We start from the raw sequence: 19,506 nt of genomic DNA on the forward strand, positions 1-19,506 counted from the left end.
TCCCAATAGAGTTCAAGTGAAGCAACACAATTGAACCAACGAGCTATCAATTATAATTAATTGATTGAAAAATTGAAGAATTTTTTAAAAAAATTAAATTTTCACCAAGCTTAAAGCGAAAACGTTGTCGTTTTGGTTATTTGCCTCGCCATACCACACCCGCGTCCCCTTCTCCTTAAGCCTGCCTCTTCCGACTTCATTGGGTTGGATCTCTAGCAGTATACGCAACCCCTGCTTTTTTCCGGGACTCACTTGGAATTTACATTCCATTCTTTTCGATTTTTCCGATTTCTCAAGGATTTTGAGTTCCCGTTTCTTTGAGGTTAAAGGTCTATACGAATTTTCACAATCAGGAATTACCCCTGCGCCCTTAGCAACATGATTGCATCCTCTTCGTAAAGCCCTAACACCATCGATTGCTTTGGCACAGTGCTCGATTCGATCACAATGTAAGTATGGCTCACTTCAATCAACTCGTAGTTGGTCTTCAAGTAGAGTTTTGCGTGATTTTGCTTTCCCAAACTTTCATGAATTTTCTTTTTGATCGATTTTCTCAGCTACCAAACAGAGATGACTATACACTGTAGAGAAGTTTATTATGCTCAGTCAACTTTGTTCGTGCAGGTCACAGGAGGAGATAGCAAGGGAAGCGATAAAGCACGCACTGAAGGCTCTTCGGAAGCGGCATTTGCTCGAAGAAGGTGCTCATGCTCCGGCTTTTATCGCTCTTGCGAGGCCAATTGCTCATCAGGTCTTCTCTTATTTCCTTACAAGCTAGGATTTAGGATTTTGGTTATTGTAAATGTTATTAGAACTAAAATATTTGACTTTTTGAAGCCTAAAAATTATTTATTAAGACAGATAATTAATATTCATGGACTTTGGTGCTGCTTAATTTGATGTTCATGGTCATCAGTTTCCATGCAATTAAAATGCTTGCAAATTTCGCTTCTTTTTTGTCTTTTGATTGTTTTTAATTAGATATTGAGTTACTTTTGAATGTCTTTGAAGGGCTCAGAATGGAAGGAGAAAGCAGAGAGTTTGGAACTCGAACTTCAGCAATGTTACAAAGCTCAATCTCGATTGTCCGAGCAACTTGTGGTGGAAGTAGCAGAGTCCAGAGCTTCAAAAGCTTCACTTCAAGAGAAAGAAGCAGCAGTGGCTGATCTCCAAAAGGAGTTAACAGAAAAAAGGTTGACTTTTTTACTAGTAATAGCAAGGGAGTGCTTTTCAGATTTCAAGGTTCTGTATGATTGATTGCAATTGTTGCAGGGATGAATGCTCTCAATTAACGACTGACTTAGAAGAGAAGATTAAAGCCTTAGAATTGGTTGTGAGTGAGAACAAGGAAATAAGAGCGCAGCTTGAAGAAATGTCTATTAGAGCTAAGAATGCTGAGGCTGAAAGTAAGGTGTTAATTGACCGCTGGATGTTGGAAAAGATGAAGGATGCTGAACGCCTTAACGAGGTACTTATATCAGTTTTATAATCAGACAGAACTTTTGGTTTGGTATAGTAGATGTCGATTGCTTTAAGTTGTGATATTATGTTAAAAGACGAGAAACATAGCTATAATGCCTTAGTCTCCTGGGTTGATGTTTCTCAAGGCTCTGATTAATCATTGTGACTTGCTGTAAGTGGTACCAAGTATTGACATTCACTCTTTTTATGTTGGATGACTAAGCCAATTTGTGCTTAACTGCATACATATGTATTCTTGCCACTGTCATAAGTTCTACAGAAGTACTAGAAAAACCTAAATAAAAACAATGGTGTATTTTAGCTAATCAATTAGGATATTTGTTGGCATGGACATTGCCCCTTTCGTTCACGAGTGTTGATTATTATTTGACTTGACATAAAGCCTTCAGAAAGTATATGTGATATTTTGTTGTTATCACTCTTTTGTTTTCCAGTGTATAAGAGTAGGATTTTGATTTTCTTTGGCTCTTGAAAGGGATTTGTTTATAAATTTTCTACCTGTTTGACATATAATGTATATTGGGGTAACTCAGTTTTTCTTTATTTAATTTAGGCAAATGCACTCTATGAAGATATGATTGAGCGGCTCAGGGCCAGTGGTCTGGAAAAACTTGCTAGGCAGCAAGTAGATGGTGTGGTCCGCCAAAGTGAAGAAGGTGCTGAGTACTTTGTGGAGTCAACAATTCCCTCTGCATGCAAGAGCAGGATCCATGCCCATGAAGGTGGTTGTGCTTCCATATTATTTGAGTACAATTCTGGCAAATTGATTACTGGCGGACAGGACGGGTCCATCAAAATGTGGGATACAAATACTGGGGCACTAAATCATACACTTCATGGTTGCATTGGTTCCGTTCTTGATATTACCATTACCCATGATAATAGATCTATCATTGCAGCAAGCAGCTCAAACAAATTGTATGCCTGGGATGTTAGCTCGGGGAGGGTTCGCCATACTCTCACTGGCCACATGGATAAAGTATGTGCTGTAGATGTTAGCAATTCGAGTCGTCATGTTGTGAGCGCAGCCTATGATCGTACCATAAAAGTTTGGGATTTGCAGAAAGGTTACTGCACCAACACAATTATTTTCCCCAAAAACTGCAATGCTCTTTGCTTCAGCATGGATGGACAGACCATATGTTCTGGGCACGTCGATGGAAACCTTCGCTTGTGGGATATTGAGAAAGGAAAGCTACTCAGTGAAGTAGCTGCACATTCAAATGCTGTTACATCCATATCTTTGTCCCGAAATGGCAACGTTGTATTGACAAGTGGAAGAGACAACGTGCATAATTTGTTTGATATGCGGTCTCTGGAAGTCTGCGGCACATTAAGGGCCACCGGAAACAGAGTGGCGTCTAACTGGAGCCGGTCCTGTATCAGTCCAGACGACAATTATGTTGCCGCTGGATCTGCCGATGGTTCTGTGTATATTTGGTCAATCTCTAAGGCCGACATTGTGAGCACTCTGAAGGAACACACTGCATCTGTGCTGTGTTGTTCATGGAGTGGGCATGGAAAACCTCTAGCTTCTGCGGACAAGAACGGCATTGTTTGCACTTGGGCGTGAATCGTTTGGCTGAGGCCATTTATTCTTGTTTCCACAAGAAACATCTCACTCATACACAATGTACACAAGTTTTAATAGATTTGGTGTAAATATTTGATTGATTCATCTCGAATTGTACCATGTGTGCAGTCATTCTTCTCTCTTTCTCATACAGAGTTCCTGAATAAATTTTATTCATTTTTTTTCCTGTTCTTGTTTTTTGGCCATAGTTGAGAGTAGGCTTAGCCATGCCAATTGCCTCTATAAATTATGATTCAAACAATATTAAATCAAATTTGCCAATTTTACAATAACTTCCATTCTACATGAAAAATTCCAATAATTAACCTTACCCATAATAGCTTTCTTGGACCTATAAAAATAAAATGAAAAAACCTATCTAATCTGTTGTTCAAATGGGCCAAATAACAACTATGGAATCATTTATCAATTGGGCCCAACAGGGAGTGGAGCTTCTCTACCTAGTTACCATAAAGCATTCTGGGGTTTGGATTCGACCCGTTTTCGATAACGGAAAGTCCTGCCAGTGGTCTCACTCCCTCGCCTGAATCCTAAAACGGAGATTGGAAGAAGTGAAAGAGAAGCTGAACGATGGTGAAGGTAGCAACCTACTTTGCTATGACTTTGGGAGCTTTTGTGTTCTGGCAATCCATGGATAAAGTCCACGTCTGGATCGCTCTCCGTCAGGACGAAAAGGTAAAAAACTCTTCTTTCTCATCATCGCAATTTCTCTTTCGAATTGGACTGAGAATGCGGATAATTTTGAATTTGTATTTAGGATTTCAATTCAATTTCAGCTCCAGAAGCTCAAACATCGAGATGGGTCATAATTAAATTGCTCAATTCTTCGTGAAAAATGTTGATTTGATGAGTGAAATGACATGAAATTTTGGGGGGGGGTTGTGTGTTAGGTTTGCTTAAAATGTAGTTACTGTTTCCTACCTTTGAGCTTGATTTATTCATTAATTGTTTTCTTGTCAATCAAGAGGGTAATGCTTGGTTAATGGGGATTGAGGAACATAGTTGAACCTGGAATTTCTCCTTAATCATTGTTATTATGCTATATTTATGCAATATAGTGACACTCCTGTGTAGATTAAACCTTTATGAGTTAGAGCCAATTCTTATTCATGGATTTCTTATATGGAGCTCTTCTTCCGTGGTGGATTGTGCGTTTCCTCGTGTGTTGCTTATTTTCATTACTAGTTGGGTTACTTGTGTTTCGTTTGTTTCTTTTAAACCACGTACATATTGCATGCCATACTTTGGGTAGAAAGCACAAAATTGTGTAACAGAGAAACAAGCATTTGCATTTTGGAGTAATAAAACCATTTTTAATTAGATTAATATTCAAATGATAGCAGGAAGCTATTATATTGTGCTTACCTTTTGAATGAACCTTTTTAGTTGATCTTCTCTAATCTCCACATATGGATCATTGTGTTTCGGTATTGATTTCTGTTCAAAATCTTCCATGCTTTGATATTGATTTGGGTCTGCTACTGTGTCAGCAAGAAAGACTGGAAAGGGAATTGGAAATTAAGAGGGTTAGAGAAGAGCTTCTGCAGCAAGCCAAACAAAGGGAGACTCAAGCATGATCTACTCCATTGATTTTCTTGTACCCTGGTTTCCCTTTGTTTCCTCTACTTCTGATTTTGTTTGAGCATAGCTCTCTTGAACAGTATCATGGTTCTGGAATAATTTAACTTGGCATTCACACGGGATAGCTAAGTTTTGTCGCATGAATGACTTTGTGTAAGATTTCGAAAATGATATCATATTTTTCAATGTTATAGTGACGCTTTGAAATGTTAATTACCTTATGTTCAGGCACAATTAGAAACAAGTAGTTGGAATATTGTCCATATTTTCCTTCATCTTCTTCAGGCATGAATCCTTGATGTTAGATATTCTTTAACTTACCAAATCATCAATGTCATCAGTGATTTTAGTTGCATCTCATCTCCTGACTTGTTTGACATGCTAGCGCCAGTTCGTTAGAGCTGAAACTACAATCACTTTCCCCCCAGTTTCCACTGTTAACTTTTTAACAGCATGAAGGCATCAAGCCATCCTCATTGTGAGGTTGTTGCTTTTCCTGTGAAAGGGTATCTTTCACTACAAGATGCGACCCGAAAGGGTATCGTTCACTTCAAGATGCACTAGATTTCTATTGCAGTCATTAGAGGTTTTAATTCTTTCTTTCATATTTATGACCTTCATTCCTATGGCCTCGTCTTTAATGTAAACGCTTGTACCTTCTCTCTTTAGGTTGGTTTGTGAAAGTTATCAAAAGCACCACATGTTTTTCTTGATAAGCTGCACTGGTTTGCACTTTATGCGGTCACGCAATACACAGATGAGCTAGCTAGTTAGGCTTCATGGCGTATCATTTTGATTTTTGTGCTGCCTTTTCACTTACAGCCTCACACTTTGAATCCATCTAATGATTTGAAAGATGAGGACATCCAAACAGAGCCATCAACAAACTATTGTGCTGAAGTTGAATGAGATTGAGCCGTTGGTTGTGCAGATAAGGTGTTCTTGCACACAGGCACGCAAAAAATTATTGGTGAAACCTACCCAACAGATTTTGGATTCACCTGCTAACATCTTTTGGATTATTGTTCATCACAAATATTTTTTCTTCTCCCACTTAATTGACAATTTTTTTTTTAATCACCATTCTTATTGATCATAAATCATCCTGCCCAACAAACGTAGCAGTTCTCTTTCATTTTTTGTTGTTTTATTTGTTAATACACGTCCATTCTAATTCTTTTTTATCTCTAACACCTAAAATATTGTTACATGTCAAATCATTTGGTGATGAAAATGTTGCGTGCCACCTTATGATATGTGTCGCATCATTTGATGTTTAAAATTTGAGACATTATTGAAGGTTGTTTTTGAAGAAGTTCTTGTGTCCACAAAGAGATACAAATCGATAAAAGCCTCCCTCGCTTTTTTCGGTTTTGATGACAAAAAAGGCCGTCTCACTTTCTCTACATGTACAAGTGACTAGTCGCTGAATACACTACGCCAGCGTCTTTGTGAAGTCCTACAAGCGATGTTTTACTTCAACTGCCGACCTAGTCAAATGGTTTGGACTTGTATTTGCTAGGTTGAGTCATCTCTTTCTTTGATTGCTTCGGCCTAAAGGAATTTCATGCATCACATCTTTCTCTAGGTTTCTATAATTTGGGATCATGTTCTTATAATCTTATTGGCCGAAATTATGGAATCATCTTAACCATAAGGGAAATCCTAGTTACGACCTTGTATTCAGTTCGAACACATGGAAATACAACACTTATTATGTCATCATGACTCATTGAGTGATACATTTGACCCTTGAGTCGGCACATTAAATTGCAAGATTACTCAAATAAAGAGTGTATTATCTCTCTTTTTTTTAGTACAAGCGATTGGGGGAGGGGCTTTACACAAATATTCATTGGGTGTATGGGGTTTTGAATCTCAACCTAGATGGGTGGAGGTGGAAGAGCTCAACCAACTGAGCTATACCCAATTGGCGAGTGGATTATCTTAATCTAAACAAATTAAGCTTAACCACCAAAGGAAAAGGCAATTAATTAACTATGCGACAAGCTCAAAACTATCCAATTGTTGCCTAGGCTTTCAGTTAAAAGAGGATAAAGCAAGCAGTTATCACCACCACTTTATTTTCCACTCTGCAAAATCGTGGCAAAAGGACTCAATCTACGTAACCCATGCTCCCTTTGCATACATGGTGATGGTATTATAACGTGTTGGGCATCATGGCATGTAATCAACAGAAAGAAGTCTAAATGCCCACGCAAGCTTTCCATTTTCTAACTGCTAAAAATACCCAAATTCTTGCTTCCTTTTTCAGAAGTTCCAAAGCCTCGTATGAACAAAACTAACTAATCTAAGGCATTGCTTGCAGAACAAAACCAGAACCCATTTCCCACACATCTTTTTGAACTCCACAAAACAATCATCACAGCCCGTACATTTTGGCTCTTAATTTTGCTCCATTATTTGAAGCTGTTTGATTTCCACAAGGAACCTGTAACTTACTCTATCTTTTCATCATCACCATCATCACTCTAATTTTGTCCTGAATTCTTTGATCCTCTATATAAAGCAGCACTGAGGTCTCTGTATTCTCATTCTCATCTTGTGTCCAATCATCATAAGCCAATAGAAATGACTAAGTTTATTTGGGTTGCTCTTGCTCTGTCACTTGCTTTGGTTATTGGGGTTGCTCAGAGTTTCGACTTCCACGAGAAGGACTTGGCCTCTGAGGACAGCCTGTGGGATTTGTATGAGAGGTGGAGGAGCCATCACACGGTTTCCAGGAGCATTGATGAGAAGCACAAGCGGTTCAATGTGTTCAAGGAGAATGTCAAGCATGTCCACAACACTAACAAAGGAGATAAGCCTTACAAGCTGAAGCTGAACAAGTTTGCTGACATGACCAACCATGAGTTCAGGAGCGTTTACGCCGGTTCAAAGGTTAAGCATCATAGGATGCTCCAGGGGGAGCAGCGCGGTGATGGGGGCTTTAGGTATGAAAATGTTGACATTGTCCCGCCCTCTGTTGATTGGAGAAAGAAAGGTGCCGTCACTCCTGTTAAGGATCAAGGCCAGTGTGGTAAGGAAAATTTCCTTCTTTTTTCTAGTTTGTTTCTTCTTGTTTGCCTATAGCAGCACAGAACTGGAAATGTTTGAAACTAGGGTGGCCATTAACCGAAGTTCCTTTCGACGATATTTTGCAGGTAGTTGCTGGGCATTTTCAACAGTTGTAGCTGTTGAGGGCATTAATCAAATTAAGACCCGTAAGCTGGTTTCATTGTCTGAGCAAGAGTTGGTTGACTGTGACACCGAACAAAATCAAGGATGCAATGGAGGGCTAATGGAATTGGCATTTGAGTTCATCAAACAAAATGGTGGCCTAACAACAGAGACAAATTACCCTTACCGAGCAGAAAATTCGAAATGTAATGTTGCAAAGGTATACATTTTGTGCACTTACTTTTCGGGGATCGATATATCTTTGTCCATTTTGGATGCTCCTTCACTATATACCCAATATGCTTTTGCAGGAAAATGCTCCAGTAGTGTCAATTGATGGCCATGAGAGTGTGCCTGCAAATAACGAGGATGCATTGCTCAAAGCAGCTGCAAACCAACCTATTTCCGTTGCCATAGACGCCGGAGGTTCTGATTTTCAATTCTACTCTGAGGTAAACTTTCTAACTTGTATTCACTTTGGCTAATGCCTATTGGAATGTAACCAAACACAAGTCGCTAAGCTAGTAAAACAGAAGGAAAAAAGAAAAATCAGATGGTTCATACCGCCGTATCTTAATCTGCTTGACAATGATTTGCAGGGGGTATTTACTGGACAATGTGGCACAGAGCTTGATCATGGAGTTGCAGTTGTTGGCTATGGAGCAACACTAGATGGAACCAAGTATTGGATAGTGAAGAACTCCTGGGGCACTGAGTGGGGAGAGAAGGGTTACATACGGATGGAGCGTGGCGTCTCTGCGAAAGAGGGGCTCTGTGGTATAGCAGTGGAGGCTTCATATCCCGTCAAGAACTCTTCCAACAACCCTAAAGGATCACCTACCTCCTATTCTAAGGATGAACTCTAAACAACATCCTCCATTGAATCTAAGCTTTGCTGATGTTGCTTCAGTTATAAAAAAAAAAAATTGTTGCATGACACATGGCCTCATGGCCAAATAATGTTTCTCATAGATTTGAATTATTCATGTATCATCTAAGATCTGTATTTGGTCTGCTAAGCTGAAATAACATTGTCGAATTAATTTCCCCAACTCTATTCCTATTCCTACCAAGCATAACAGAAGTATCATCAAAGCAAGAAAGAAAAGAAGGTTCAAAATCAGAGTATTTTCAATATATAAAAGCATGATGCTCGATTATCATAAACAATACGAGTACACAAAAGCAAATCCTAATTGATGCGGCAACGTTTCATTTGTACATATCCGGTCTCACTATGAAACCTCATTTATTTACGATAAGTACGGCATTGCCGGCATCATATGTTTTTAAGTTTGACTCCTATGGCATCATGCATGCATAAACTTGTCAACCATAGCACCTAATAGGATTAGTGCAACCTTTTTCAGCAGATTGTTTGTTGCCTTGACCTCCTCCCTTTTCCAGATATTGCTGATGATACTCCTCTGCCCTGTAAAACCTCTTTGCTGGCAGAATCTCAGTCACCACCTTCTTATCTTTCAACTCCACTTGCTTTGCCTCCTTTGATTCCTGGGCCAGAAGAGCCTGGTTTTCATTGTAGTAGTATATTCCAGATCGATATTGTGTACCAACATCACCACCCTGATACATAAACACATAAATTTGTTATTTGATCAATTAGAAAATCATCTCATTTCAAGGTAATATTCTCTTTCATTGGTTATCAATTTGAACCTTAGATTCATACATTACACTCTATATCATGTTTATCGAGAAGCAAATATGATAACCGATTTAGGACAAAATAATGATCACTCATGTATTTGGTTTTGTAATTTTCCTTCTTCAGTTCTTTTAAACTAAAATTTGACGTGTTTGGAAATAAAATCCGTCAATTAAAAAAAACATTCATACATTCAAACAAACAAAAATCTATTGAGAAAATCAATTAACAAAGTACAAAATTCCCAAATTACATAACCAAAAAAAAAAACTACAGGGCATAAGTTGTACAAAATATATTGAAACAATCTTGATTGATATTCTTTCCACATGTCACTGTCCCATCATATAACTTTTTGGTGCCAGAAATACAGAATTAGCTGAAATTCAGCAATTACTGAGACAGCCTGACAAACCCAAAAATAAAAAATAAATTAAATTTGTAGAATTAAATTCTTTTTTATTATTTTATTGATAGTACATCAAAATTCAAAAGAAAACGCTCAGCACAAAATTACAACTCCGTAAGTCCAGAAGGGCGCGAATGAAAAAAGGCTGGACTGGGCTGGGCTACAAAATCAACGGTCCACAAAACCAAACAAGATTACCTGGCGATTGAGCGTCGTTGGATCATGACGAGCCCAAAAGACAGAGAGAAGATCAGTGTAAGGGCAGACTTCCGGGTCAAACTGGACCCGAACCACCTCCGCGTGGTTGGTGGTTCCGGAGCACACCAATTTGTAATTCGGATCCTCCAAGTGGCCCTGGGAGTAGCCTACCTCGGTCTTGACCACTCCGACCACTCGCTGGAACCTCAGCTCGGCTCCCCAGAAGCACCCGGATCCGAATTGAGCGAACTCGTGACCCGGATTGTCCGGAGCATCGGAGTCCGGTTCCAGAGCCCGGTTGGTGGGTCCCGTCTTTTCTGAAGTAGCGGCCATTGTTAGTTCCTGACTGAGTTTTGTGAAATATGATTGATGCAGAGCAATGCGAAATAGTCTTCAACGTTGAATCTGGCCGCCAATCCTTGTCAGATGCGTACATTGCCAGCGATCCCGAACGACATGTCGCTGAACTTGTACTACCACACTTGGTATTACTGCACGTCCTTATTGAAATATAAATTTATAATTATACAAGTAATCTAACATGTGGTGGACGTGCCGGAGTGGTTATCGGGCATGACTAGAAATCATGTGGGCTTTGCCCGCGCAGGTTCGAATCCTGCCGTCCACGTTTTTGCCGTCCGAAATTAAATCCTTTTTTTTTTCCCTAGTTGAGACCACAACATTATGCCCAATTACTTTTTATGAATAAATGAGATTGGGCTTTTGCAAATGTAAAAAAAAAAATTGGGCTGAATTTTTGCTGGGCTTGGGTGAATAACATGTCTAGATTTTTATTGTGTGTGTGTGTGTGTTTTTTTTTATAAATAAGATCGATATTCTAAAATTATTTTAATGTACGAGAAGGAGGGGGTTCAGAGGCTTAGAGCACTTCCATCTATTTGCCACGGCAAAGGACAAGGGCAAGACAAGGGCTGTTACTATTCATGTGAAAAGTGGCAGCCCATGCAAAAGGCTCGTGGTGTTTCCACTCATTGCCATGACAACCACTATTCACATGAGATATGAGAATAGGAATTTGTATAGAGTTTTGGTGTGAGAAGTGAATAATATGACTAAGTATTTATGAATTTTAAGATATTTTTTTTTGTTTCTGACGTCAGCAAACCCAGACCAGAGGACGGGCTTGTTTTGCCCATGGGCTGCCCTGATTTCATGGGACCCAGCTGCTGCCGGGCAGCTTAGGCCCGCTGGAAGATGCATTTGGGGCCTGCGCCCCCTCCTGCCTTGGCAAGGGCTCCTTGATGGAACTGCCCTTATACGAATGTGATGAATGAGATGTTGACCAAAAACAAGTGTTTAGATGAATGAGATTTGACAAGGCATATATGCTGATATGATGTTGTAGGCTTTGTATCATCCCTCTCATGGCATCTTTGATCACAAAAGTCATGACATGAGTAGGCTTTTGAGAATGGTGCTTGCAAATGGAAGTATACATCATCAAGTTTTCCAACCAGAGGTGGCCATGAGAACATTCCTTGTATGCTTCTGTTGCGTAAGTGCTTATCTCAGCTTTTTTGTCCACTAAGTTTTGTTTGCCCTTTCTTCTAGCATCCCCCCCTACCATGATTTTCCAATTGACCCAGATGCTAATTAGAAAGTGGTACACAAAACATTAATGTCAGACAAAGGCAATAGGAAGCAACATAATATCATTATGTGTTTGGTAATAAGAGTAATGCCACGGAGCTCATCAAACGGTCGATCTCATTTCTATTCGAGATGTGGTACACGAGGTGGAGTATAAATGTAATCATCCTAACATTTTCACGATAATCATGAAGTCGGTAAGTGTGGGCTGCTGTTGGTGTCTGTGTCTGGACTAAAAATATCTTTAGAAAAGGCAGCAACAACAATGAGACCATAGAAAGATCGAATCTATATAATTACATCTTTAATATTTTCAGTCTGTTTAGCATTAGCATTAGAGTCCTAGTTTGCATTTTGCAATGAAGAAAGGGACCAAAACGTTGTCGGCTTGCACTAACTTCCACCAATTGTGCCCTTGTATTGACCTCACACTTGCTACCAAATTGACCATCAATATTACTTGGGAGAGCTACGTTTTAAGACTAAAAAAATTCTTCCCTTACCGCGCCACCAAGACTTGATCATTTCACAAGTCACTTTGATAGTAGCTTATAGTCAAATGGAAAACAACAGAGGCATACGATCTTTTTAAGCACACAAATAGTATTACTATTACTAAGGTTATTTTTGGTTATGCCATGACTTTTACTACTTTATCGATAAGATTTTTTAAAATATCAGAATATCTTATCGTTGACAGAAACTTACATGTAACGGGGTGTATATATTTGAATATGACACGTTATGTGGCAAATTATTATATTTGTACAAGGGTTTCATCAGGCTTGTAAGGTGTTATACGTGAAAACAACGGTTAGCATTTAAATGATTAAAAAAGTTAATGAGGATTTATACGGATTTCGGATATATATATACTGTTGACAGTAGAGAAATCAAACTTTGGCCATTCAACAATATGTCCCTCTACCACTTCGTTTAGAACGTTTTGTATAATTAATTTAAATTAATTATTCTGATAATGAGTAGAACCTCGAACTAATCTAGAAGTACATGTGCATTAAAAGGATCAAATTATTAATATTTTCTCGTTGAGTATCAGTTTTTATAATATTTTCTAATTTCCATGATGTGTATTCGAAGGAGGCTCAAGTTTGAAGAGGTAGAGGCTTCAACATACTCCGGCCGGCTGAGCAGTGGTTGAGGCTTCAACATCAGTATTGTTAATGTTATGCACGTTTTTAAGGATGGGCCAAAAAACATTTGCAAGTTGCATATTTTTTAAAGAATAAAGTGTGGAAAATGTTTGATGTACTATAAGTTTTCTTATTTTTAAAGTCACACAATGACGTAACAATTTAAGTATTCATATAACGCAGAACACGCTATCAATTTTCTTTTCACATATCGATTTACGGATAACATTTTTAATTACTTGAATTATAAGTTTTTTATTTATAATTTTAACACGGTTAAATACGAGATTAAACTAAATCAAATGGAAATGTATAGATATTCTAAATCACCAAATCACATGAGAAATCATATGTTTAAATATAATTATGAAACCAAACAGGACATGATAATAACCCCCCGATTTGGTAACAAAACAAACTATGTTAACCCAAATTTCTCCTAGGGTTAACCTTCTATCCTCCCCCAAGGAAGGAGCACGACTCTCACTTCGATATACAATACACAAATTTTTGACATCTGGGGGAAAATTGACATTGTGGTAACAATAAAAAAAATATTCATACCACTAATTTGCCGCAGACCTAATTAACGACGACTAGTTAATCACAATCTGAAGCTTCTAATCCCATGGCTGCTTCTGGTTTCTCCTAATTCCTCCTCTCTTTTTCTCTTGGGTAGGGACAAGGAAGATATTGTTTTGGCCGACACCACCTTCCTCACAAGCAGTTTCCACCTTGCATCATCTTTCTTTTTCTCTTGCTGCATTTTCAACTTGAATTGCCTGTCACATTCCCAAAACGACGCCATATTAATAAATATCAATGCTAGCTGCCAAATAAATTGGATACTCATAATTGCTTTATGCCCCACCCATCCATGATATTTTATTTGCCACTTTCACCTTTATTATTTTACGAACCAAAATAACCAAAGGGATTGATGAGGGGACCTCATTTGTTTGGCTTTGTTTAGACAGCTTATGTCTCCTTCCTCCCTATTAAATCATGATAACCCTAAAACTGTCACACCGGTACACCACTCATTCGTTCAACCTTCTACCAGAATTAAGGGAGCAGCATCTAATTAGGCCTAAGTATACTATTAGGTTAAAAGATCTAGCACACATTTCTCGAAAGCCGACAACGAAAATGAGATGCTTTCTGTTTAAATATTGTATGATTAGTTGTTGTGCGGTCGAAATTTACAGTCTGATAAAATAACATTTACCGCCGTGAGTTCCCACCAACATGCCAAAGATGCCTCTATCGTTGAAGTAGGTTTCAATCATATAGACTAAGTCTATTCCTTCCTAGTCCCATTATGAGATTCCAAACCAGAAAAGGCCAACCCCTCTAAAAAGTGAGATTTTTTTAATTGGTTTAATTTTAGGTGGCGCACCAAAACATTTATACAAATAACATATGCAAAGAAAACCCATTACTTAATAGCTGATAGAATCTTTTGGCATCGTACCAACAACTCCTTTTTTATTAGTTATTCATTAAACTATAATTAGCATAAACTTGATCATCGTTAATTATATGTTTACCTGCAAAGAGGAACTCTGCAAGAGTCGGGTTGGTCACACATTGACGAATGAAGCCTAAGAAGCTGCCACATGCGCTTGCAACGCAAGCACCCTCCATTCACCCTCCTTTTACACGTGGCAAAGTGCTGGATCAACATCTGCAGCCCTTGACACGTGGAGAACTTGCTGCATGGGCTCCTCTTCTGACCTGGCTCCATATCGTAGGGCCCAACACTCGTGCACCCTTCCTTGCATATGTGCTCCAAGCATTCCATGGCCTCACTTAGCTGCAGATACAACCTTTGCTCCTCCCTAAGCCTCCTTGTCTTCTTCTTCCTCTGCTCACAAAAAGGGAAAATTAACTTTTGATCATTACAATATCAAATTGGGGTCAAAATATAATTACAAATTCCTAGTAGTAAGATGCACATCAACGGTTCACAATCGTGCGTGATATAACATTCTGAATGTGACTCAATGTACCAAGAAATTTTAAAATTTGTCTTACGAAATGAAATAAATAAACATCGTATTAACTTACCAACTCGGTTTCGTCGATGAATTGTAAGATGTCGAGTTCGAGCCAAGGGTCATGATCTTGGAGGAATTTCCAGCCTTCAGTATTCTCGACAGCCTTGAAGTGATTAGCGACCAACTTCAAGCACTTGAGGTAGAGATCCGCTGCGTCGCACATCTTGGCCAGTTGGAGCACATCCACCACGTTTTCGATGGTCAAACGTTGACCCAACTCCTTGGTGCATCTGTGCTTCAGCTGTGGGACCAGGTACACGTGGGACAGCGCGAGTAGATGGATCCCGTACTTCTCCATATGCTCTTCCGTGCACCTGCATCACGGGGCATTTTCGTCAATTCACTAATAATCATATTAAATGTTCCTCCAATTTTGGAAATTAAACATTGAATTAAAACATGCCAGGGGGGAATAATATGGAACGCGTGGTCGTGATGAAATGGACGGTGCAGATAATTGATAAGAGTAAAAACGTGCTAATTAGGAAAAGCGGGAACGGCAACAAACCTTGAGGAGTAGAGGAAGCGAACGAAGGCCAATACGGCGTCGTATGGGACGCCGGTAATCGGAATAACTCGCTCGGAGCTCCGGTGCTTTCGTGGCCGATCAATAATGTTTTCCAGCACCGGCGACACTGAGGCCTTCAAAATTCAAAAATTAAAAAAGGAAAATTTAGATCTCATTTCAAAAATAAGAGGAAGTTAATTAATGTTTTTGCGTTACGAAAAGCAAAAAAGGGAAATGAAACGAGGAGAGGTGTTTGGTTGGTGGAATAGTACGTACCAGAATGCTAGAGTGCGCCGGGATCCGCAGGGCGTCGCAGGTGACGATGTGGACATCGGGTTCGGGTAGGTCTCGTGGGTCGGATTTGGTGTTGGATAGTCCGTAAAGGTCATCGGAGATGTTGATGGCTACGGTGGGATTAGTTTCCATTTCCACAGAGAGAGAGTCAGAGAAGCAAAGACAGAGATATTATGAGTAGAAGAAAGAAAGGAGTCTTTTTGTGAGTCTATGTTTGTGAGACGATGAAAATGTTTGATGGTCTACCCTGACTTTATAGAGAATTTGAGATTTTTTTTTTGGTTGGGGGGTTGGGTTCCGAGAATGAGAGATATAAAACAACCAAGTGTGTGTGACTGATGTTTGTCCACCTCAGTCTCACGCGCCATTTAAGAGCCACATTTATACAAACATTAGCTAGGCTCTTGTTGTGATTATTAATTGATCAAAGAAAATACTTGGATATGTTACCAAAATAGTAGACATGGTATGGATTTTGATAATATTTTAATTAAAATCGTGACTAGGCACCAAACGAGATAGAAGAAATTTACGAGAATGAAATTCAAAGTCTTATTGAATTGAAAAACCTGAAGGTGAAATTGATTATCGCCGGTGTGGTTTAGTTCAGTTACCAACATCAATTTTTCCAAAGTTATATTAGTCCAAATCGAGAATGATCATTGATTTTCATTTGTTAATTTGAGGGCTAGAATGGCCGAACAAGACTGTACCCAACCCTAATTGCTTATCTTAAAAACGAATTAAAAAAAAAGATTGTTTTCCTATACACTCTATGCTTATAGATTTCTTTACATTTTTACCTTGACTTTTACCTTGATTTGTATTATTACTTGGGTGACGGAAATGTCCAAAGTAAATTGTGCGCCTGGGGAGCATCCATAATTTTGTAGCTAATAACAATATTTCCATCTCTACCCCTGCCAACTTGGAAATTTGCTTTTTTCTATTTTAGTGATTATCCAAGATTATATGGATAATCTTTTCGATCTGACGTGTAAGGTTTAGCCCACAATACCCACTTGGCAGCTGGCCTTTCACTCTACAAACAAACCCAATAAGGCCGGACTTATAAAAATGAAGGCCAAATTATAATAAGCGGCCTTTCGCAGTGGGGAGAGGTTGACTCAGTCCGACGTGTAAGAACCTCGTCCTCATCCTTTCCACCTCGCCTGCGCCGATCACAAACTAATATCCACATATACTTACACGTGTCAACAGCCCATCTTCACTGCAAAAATAAATAAATAAATAAAGATATTAGTTTAATTACGTCGAGTGCAAAATCAGCCGTAATTAGCGATGTACTTGGGCCCACTAAAACAACAGGTTTTATTTCCTCACACGTGTCCAGGAAGTCGGAGACCACCGCTTGCGTTTAGAGAAGACGACACGTTTTCGAGTGCCAGTACGGCAGGTTCTGGCGTGCTAACTGTCGTTTTTTAGGCAAACGAAACTGTTTTTATTTTATATTTTCTCAAATACCTGAGCTGACCTCATGGGATACGAAACTTTGCTATGTGGTTTATTGCAGTGGTGTCGTTCTCAGTAGTTAGAAGAGAATAATGCAAACCTTTGCATATCATTAACAAGTATTTACGGCACGCCCCTAAAGAAAAATTAAAAATAATAATGATTTCTAACTTCGAATTAGGACAGCTACTAAACTTAAGTTTCTAACAGGAAAATAATGATTTCTTACAAATCCAACTGACCGAAACTACTACATTGTGCCCAGGGCGGAGCTATGCATAGGCCTGAGATGGCCTGGGCCCCCCATCATCTTCTCACATCTTTGACTGTATAAAGTATATAGTATAGATTGCACAAAAAATCCCTTAATTTTAAGCTTGTGGCCCCCCCAAATATCAAATTCTACCTCCGCCACTGATTGTGCCGGTCACTCCCCCGACACTGGAAACTGCGCCGGGGGTTTGCATGTTTTGCCTCGAAGTGTGCTTCTTGTAATGCTTCAATTGTGTGAGAAAATGGATTATAGAATTACAAGAAAGTGGATTATTTTTCTTTAGCCATGTTAGTATGAAATATATATATTGATCAACTCCTTGCAGGTTCTGGAACATTTTAAGGGAGTGCTTACTTTTGTACCTCATAGCTTTTCATTTGTTGATAATTAAGGGTTCTTTTATGTTAGGTCCCAGGTTCCGAGATCTTCTACAGTTTGAACGCAACCATTGTTGGCTTGGCAGTTAACTCTCAAGATTTACCTTGGTGTGTTGGTCTTGGTAGGTCACTCTGTTTTTCCACAATATTTTTTGTTATATTTCATCTTCTCTGTATACCTCTGCTCATAATTTTTTAGTTTCCGACTCCAATATGCAGGGAACTGGGGTTTTGATAATGATGAATATTTCAAAGGTATAGCCGCGCGGCTATACTCTTTAAATAGAATATTTTAACAGTATCGCCGGGCGGCTATACTCTGTAAATAGATTATTTTAAAAGTGTATATATATATATACAGAGAGCTTCCATTGAGGGATCCCTCAAATAAGCTTATTTGAGGGACACCCCTTGTAGGCCCCACTCCGAATTGCATTTCACAAATCCAAACCGTCTATTTTGTAGATACTCATTCAAAGATCATCTCTACAAAAAATCACTTGAATCCGATATCATTTGACCACTCAATTGTGTTTTTGAAATTTGAGTACTTTCTTGATGCACCGTTGTTCGTTGATTTTGTAGGACACAATTGGATATCGAAACGGTTTCCGATTTGTCTAATTTTTTGTAAGGATTATCTATGAATGAAGACCTAAAAAATAGATGGTTTGAATCATTGAGAAAAAAATTGTAGGGTACCCTAAAGGGCGTCCCTCAAATAAAATTATTTAAGGGATCCCTCAATAGAAGGGGACTATATATATATATATATATATATATATATATATATATATATATATATATATATTTAAAGAGTATAGCCATCCGGCTATACCCTTTAAATAGAATATTTTAAAAGAGTGTAGCCGCTATACCTTCACATACGAACATTTAAAGAGTATATACTCTGTAAATATATACGAATTGTTTAAGAAATATTACCATATTCCAATTACATATTTCTTCCGTTTTTGTTTTTACCTTTCTCTTATTCGCAAAACGTTTGCTGGCACTTGTTAATTTACGCATTCCAGAGTAGTTGTCTTGATCATCAATGGCAATTTCAGCTTTCTCTCTCTCTCTCTCTCTAGATGTATTTTTAGAACAAAATTTTTGGGAAAGACAATTGAAGTACAGGAAAATCATATGCCTTTGGTTTGGATCCATACATGAAGCAACCTGTCTCTTCAACCGGTGCGAAATGGAATTACAATCTACATCGTTTAGAGTGCTCCCGTCAACAGACTCTTAACACAAAATCTCTACGTTTTTCAAGGGGTGATTTTCTTGACAAGTATCACAGTTGAATCACATACCGAAACACACTGGATTCAATGTATAAATTTAGCAAAGATCCTCTACAGTAGCTTTAACGAATTCAGATTAACATTAAGATATATGAGTATGCAAATAATATTCAGCAAGTAATGTAGGAACACTTACAGATCAAATATGGCTTTAAATATTGGCCACCAGTCTTTCGATTGCTTCTGCCACAGCTTCTGCATGTTTAGCACATCTGAACAAAATAAAAAGAAATAAGCCATAAGAACAAGATATTGATTATACCTGTCTGAAGTAGTTGAGGATGTTGAGTTAGTTTTAGAAGCCTATCCATAACTACTGTAAAGGACAATGGTAA

The 19,506-nt window shown here is 38.6% G+C and overlaps 5 protein-coding genes and 1 non-coding gene across 6 annotated transcripts; 4 read left to right on the forward strand and 2 right to left on the reverse strand.

Annotated features, from left to right (window-relative positions):
* The first annotated feature begins 145 nt into the window (after positions 1 to 145).
* On the forward strand, positions 146 to 3,242 carry LOC110751532 (Transducin/WD40 repeat-like superfamily protein). The gene is made up of 5 exons (XM_021952008.2): positions 146 to 449; positions 625 to 751; positions 1,012 to 1,193; positions 1,273 to 1,468; positions 2,036 to 3,242. Coding segments are annotated over exons 1-5 (1,527 nt in total). The 5' UTR covers positions 146 to 447; the 3' UTR covers positions 3,056 to 3,242.
* Positions 3,243 to 3,509: 267 nt separating this feature from the next.
* On the forward strand, positions 3,510 to 4,870 carry LOC110751484 (uncharacterized). Its single transcript, XM_021951956.2, has 2 exons — positions 3,510 to 3,751; positions 4,567 to 4,870. The coding sequence occupies exons 1-2, from the start codon at positions 3,647 to 3,649 to the stop codon at positions 4,651 to 4,653; spliced, it is 192 nt and encodes a 63-aa protein (XP_021807648.1). The 5' UTR covers positions 3,510 to 3,646; the 3' UTR covers positions 4,654 to 4,870.
* Positions 4,871 to 6,994: 2,124 nt separating this feature from the next.
* LOC110751502 (vignain) lies at positions 6,995 to 8,889 on the forward strand. The gene is made up of 4 exons (XM_021951976.2): positions 6,995 to 7,697; positions 7,822 to 8,057; positions 8,149 to 8,289; positions 8,437 to 8,889. Exons 1-4 carry the CDS (start codon positions 7,250 to 7,252, stop codon positions 8,701 to 8,703), a joined length of 1,092 nt encoding a protein of 363 aa, XP_021807668.1. The 5' UTR covers positions 6,995 to 7,249; the 3' UTR covers positions 8,704 to 8,889.
* Positions 8,890 to 8,945: 56 nt separating this feature from the next.
* Positions 8,946 to 10,485, reverse strand: LOC110751503 (peptide methionine sulfoxide reductase). Its single transcript, XM_021951977.2, has 2 exons — positions 10,111 to 10,485; positions 8,946 to 9,421 (listed from the first exon to the last, which is right to left on the reverse strand). Exons 1-2 carry the CDS (start codon positions 10,441 to 10,443, stop codon positions 9,167 to 9,169), a joined length of 588 nt encoding a protein of 195 aa, XP_021807669.2. The 5' UTR covers positions 10,444 to 10,485; the 3' UTR covers positions 8,946 to 9,166.
* Positions 10,486 to 10,656: 171 nt separating this feature from the next.
* On the forward strand, positions 10,657 to 10,738 carry TRNAS-AGA (transfer RNA serine (anticodon AGA)). The gene has a single exon. It is a non-coding gene; the product is annotated as a tRNA-Ser (tRNA).
* Positions 10,739 to 13,169: 2,431 nt separating this feature from the next.
* LOC110751515 (BTB/POZ and TAZ domain-containing protein 1) lies at positions 13,170 to 16,002 on the reverse strand. The gene is made up of 5 exons (XM_021951990.2): positions 15,720 to 16,002; positions 15,444 to 15,577; positions 14,946 to 15,249; positions 14,426 to 14,742; positions 13,170 to 13,657 (listed from the first exon to the last, which is right to left on the reverse strand). The coding sequence occupies exons 1-5, from the start codon at positions 15,867 to 15,869 to the stop codon at positions 13,480 to 13,482; spliced, it is 1,083 nt and encodes a 360-aa protein (XP_021807682.1). The 5' UTR covers positions 15,870 to 16,002; the 3' UTR covers positions 13,170 to 13,479.
* Between the last annotated feature and the right edge of the window lie 3,504 nt (positions 16,003 to 19,506).

This window comes from Prunus avium, chromosome 5, assembly GCF_965620075.1.
Source record: "Prunus avium chromosome 5, drPruAviu1.hap1.1, whole genome shotgun sequence".
NCBI lineage: Eukaryota > Viridiplantae > Streptophyta > Magnoliopsida > Rosales > Rosaceae > Prunus > Prunus avium.

Bases quoted from the DNA above. Each gene is read 5' to 3' on its own strand.
- LOC110751532 (XM_021952008.2), top strand. The intron at 752-1,011 runs GTCTTCTCTTAT...ATGTCTTTGAAG, and splicing joins CGAGGCCAATTGCTCATCAG to GGCTCAGAATGGAAGGAGAA. The intron at 1,194-1,272 runs GTTGACTTTTTT...CAATTGTTGCAG, and splicing joins AAGGAGTTAACAGAAAAAAG to GGATGAATGCTCTCAATTAA.
- LOC110751484 (XM_021951956.2), top strand. From the start codon at position 3,647: ATGGTGAAGGTAGCAACCTACTTTGCTATGACTTTGGGAGCTTTTGTG. The intron at 3,752-4,566 runs GTAAAAAACTCT...CTACTGTGTCAG, and splicing joins CTCTCCGTCAGGACGAAAAG to CAAGAAAGACTGGAAAGGGA.
- LOC110751502 (XM_021951976.2), top strand. From the start codon at position 7,250: ATGACTAAGTTTATTTGGGTTGCTCTTGCTCTGTCACTTGCTTTGGTT. The intron at 7,698-7,821 runs GTAAGGAAAATT...GATATTTTGCAG, and splicing joins TAAGGATCAAGGCCAGTGTG to GTAGTTGCTGGGCATTTTCA. The intron at 8,058-8,148 runs GTATACATTTTG...ATGCTTTTGCAG, and splicing joins CGAAATGTAATGTTGCAAAG to GAAAATGCTCCAGTAGTGTC.
- LOC110751503 (XM_021951977.2), bottom strand. From the start codon at position 10,443: ATGGCCGCTACTTCAGAAAAGACGGGACCCACCAACCGGGCTCTGGAA. The intron at 9,422-10,110 runs GTAATCTTGTTT...TTTATGTATCAG, and splicing joins CAACGACGCTCAATCGCCAG to GGTGGTGATGTTGGTACACA.
- LOC110751515 (XM_021951990.2), bottom strand. From the start codon at position 15,869: ATGGAAACTAATCCCACCGTAGCCATCAACATCTCCGATGACCTTTAC. The intron at 15,578-15,719 runs GTACGTACTATT...TGAATTTTGAAG, and splicing joins CGGCGCACTCTAGCATTCTG to GCCTCAGTGTCGCCGGTGCT. The intron at 13,658-14,425 runs GTAAACATATAA...GGAATGTGACAG, and splicing joins TGCAGAGTTCCTCTTTGCAG to GCAATTCAAGTTGAAAATGC.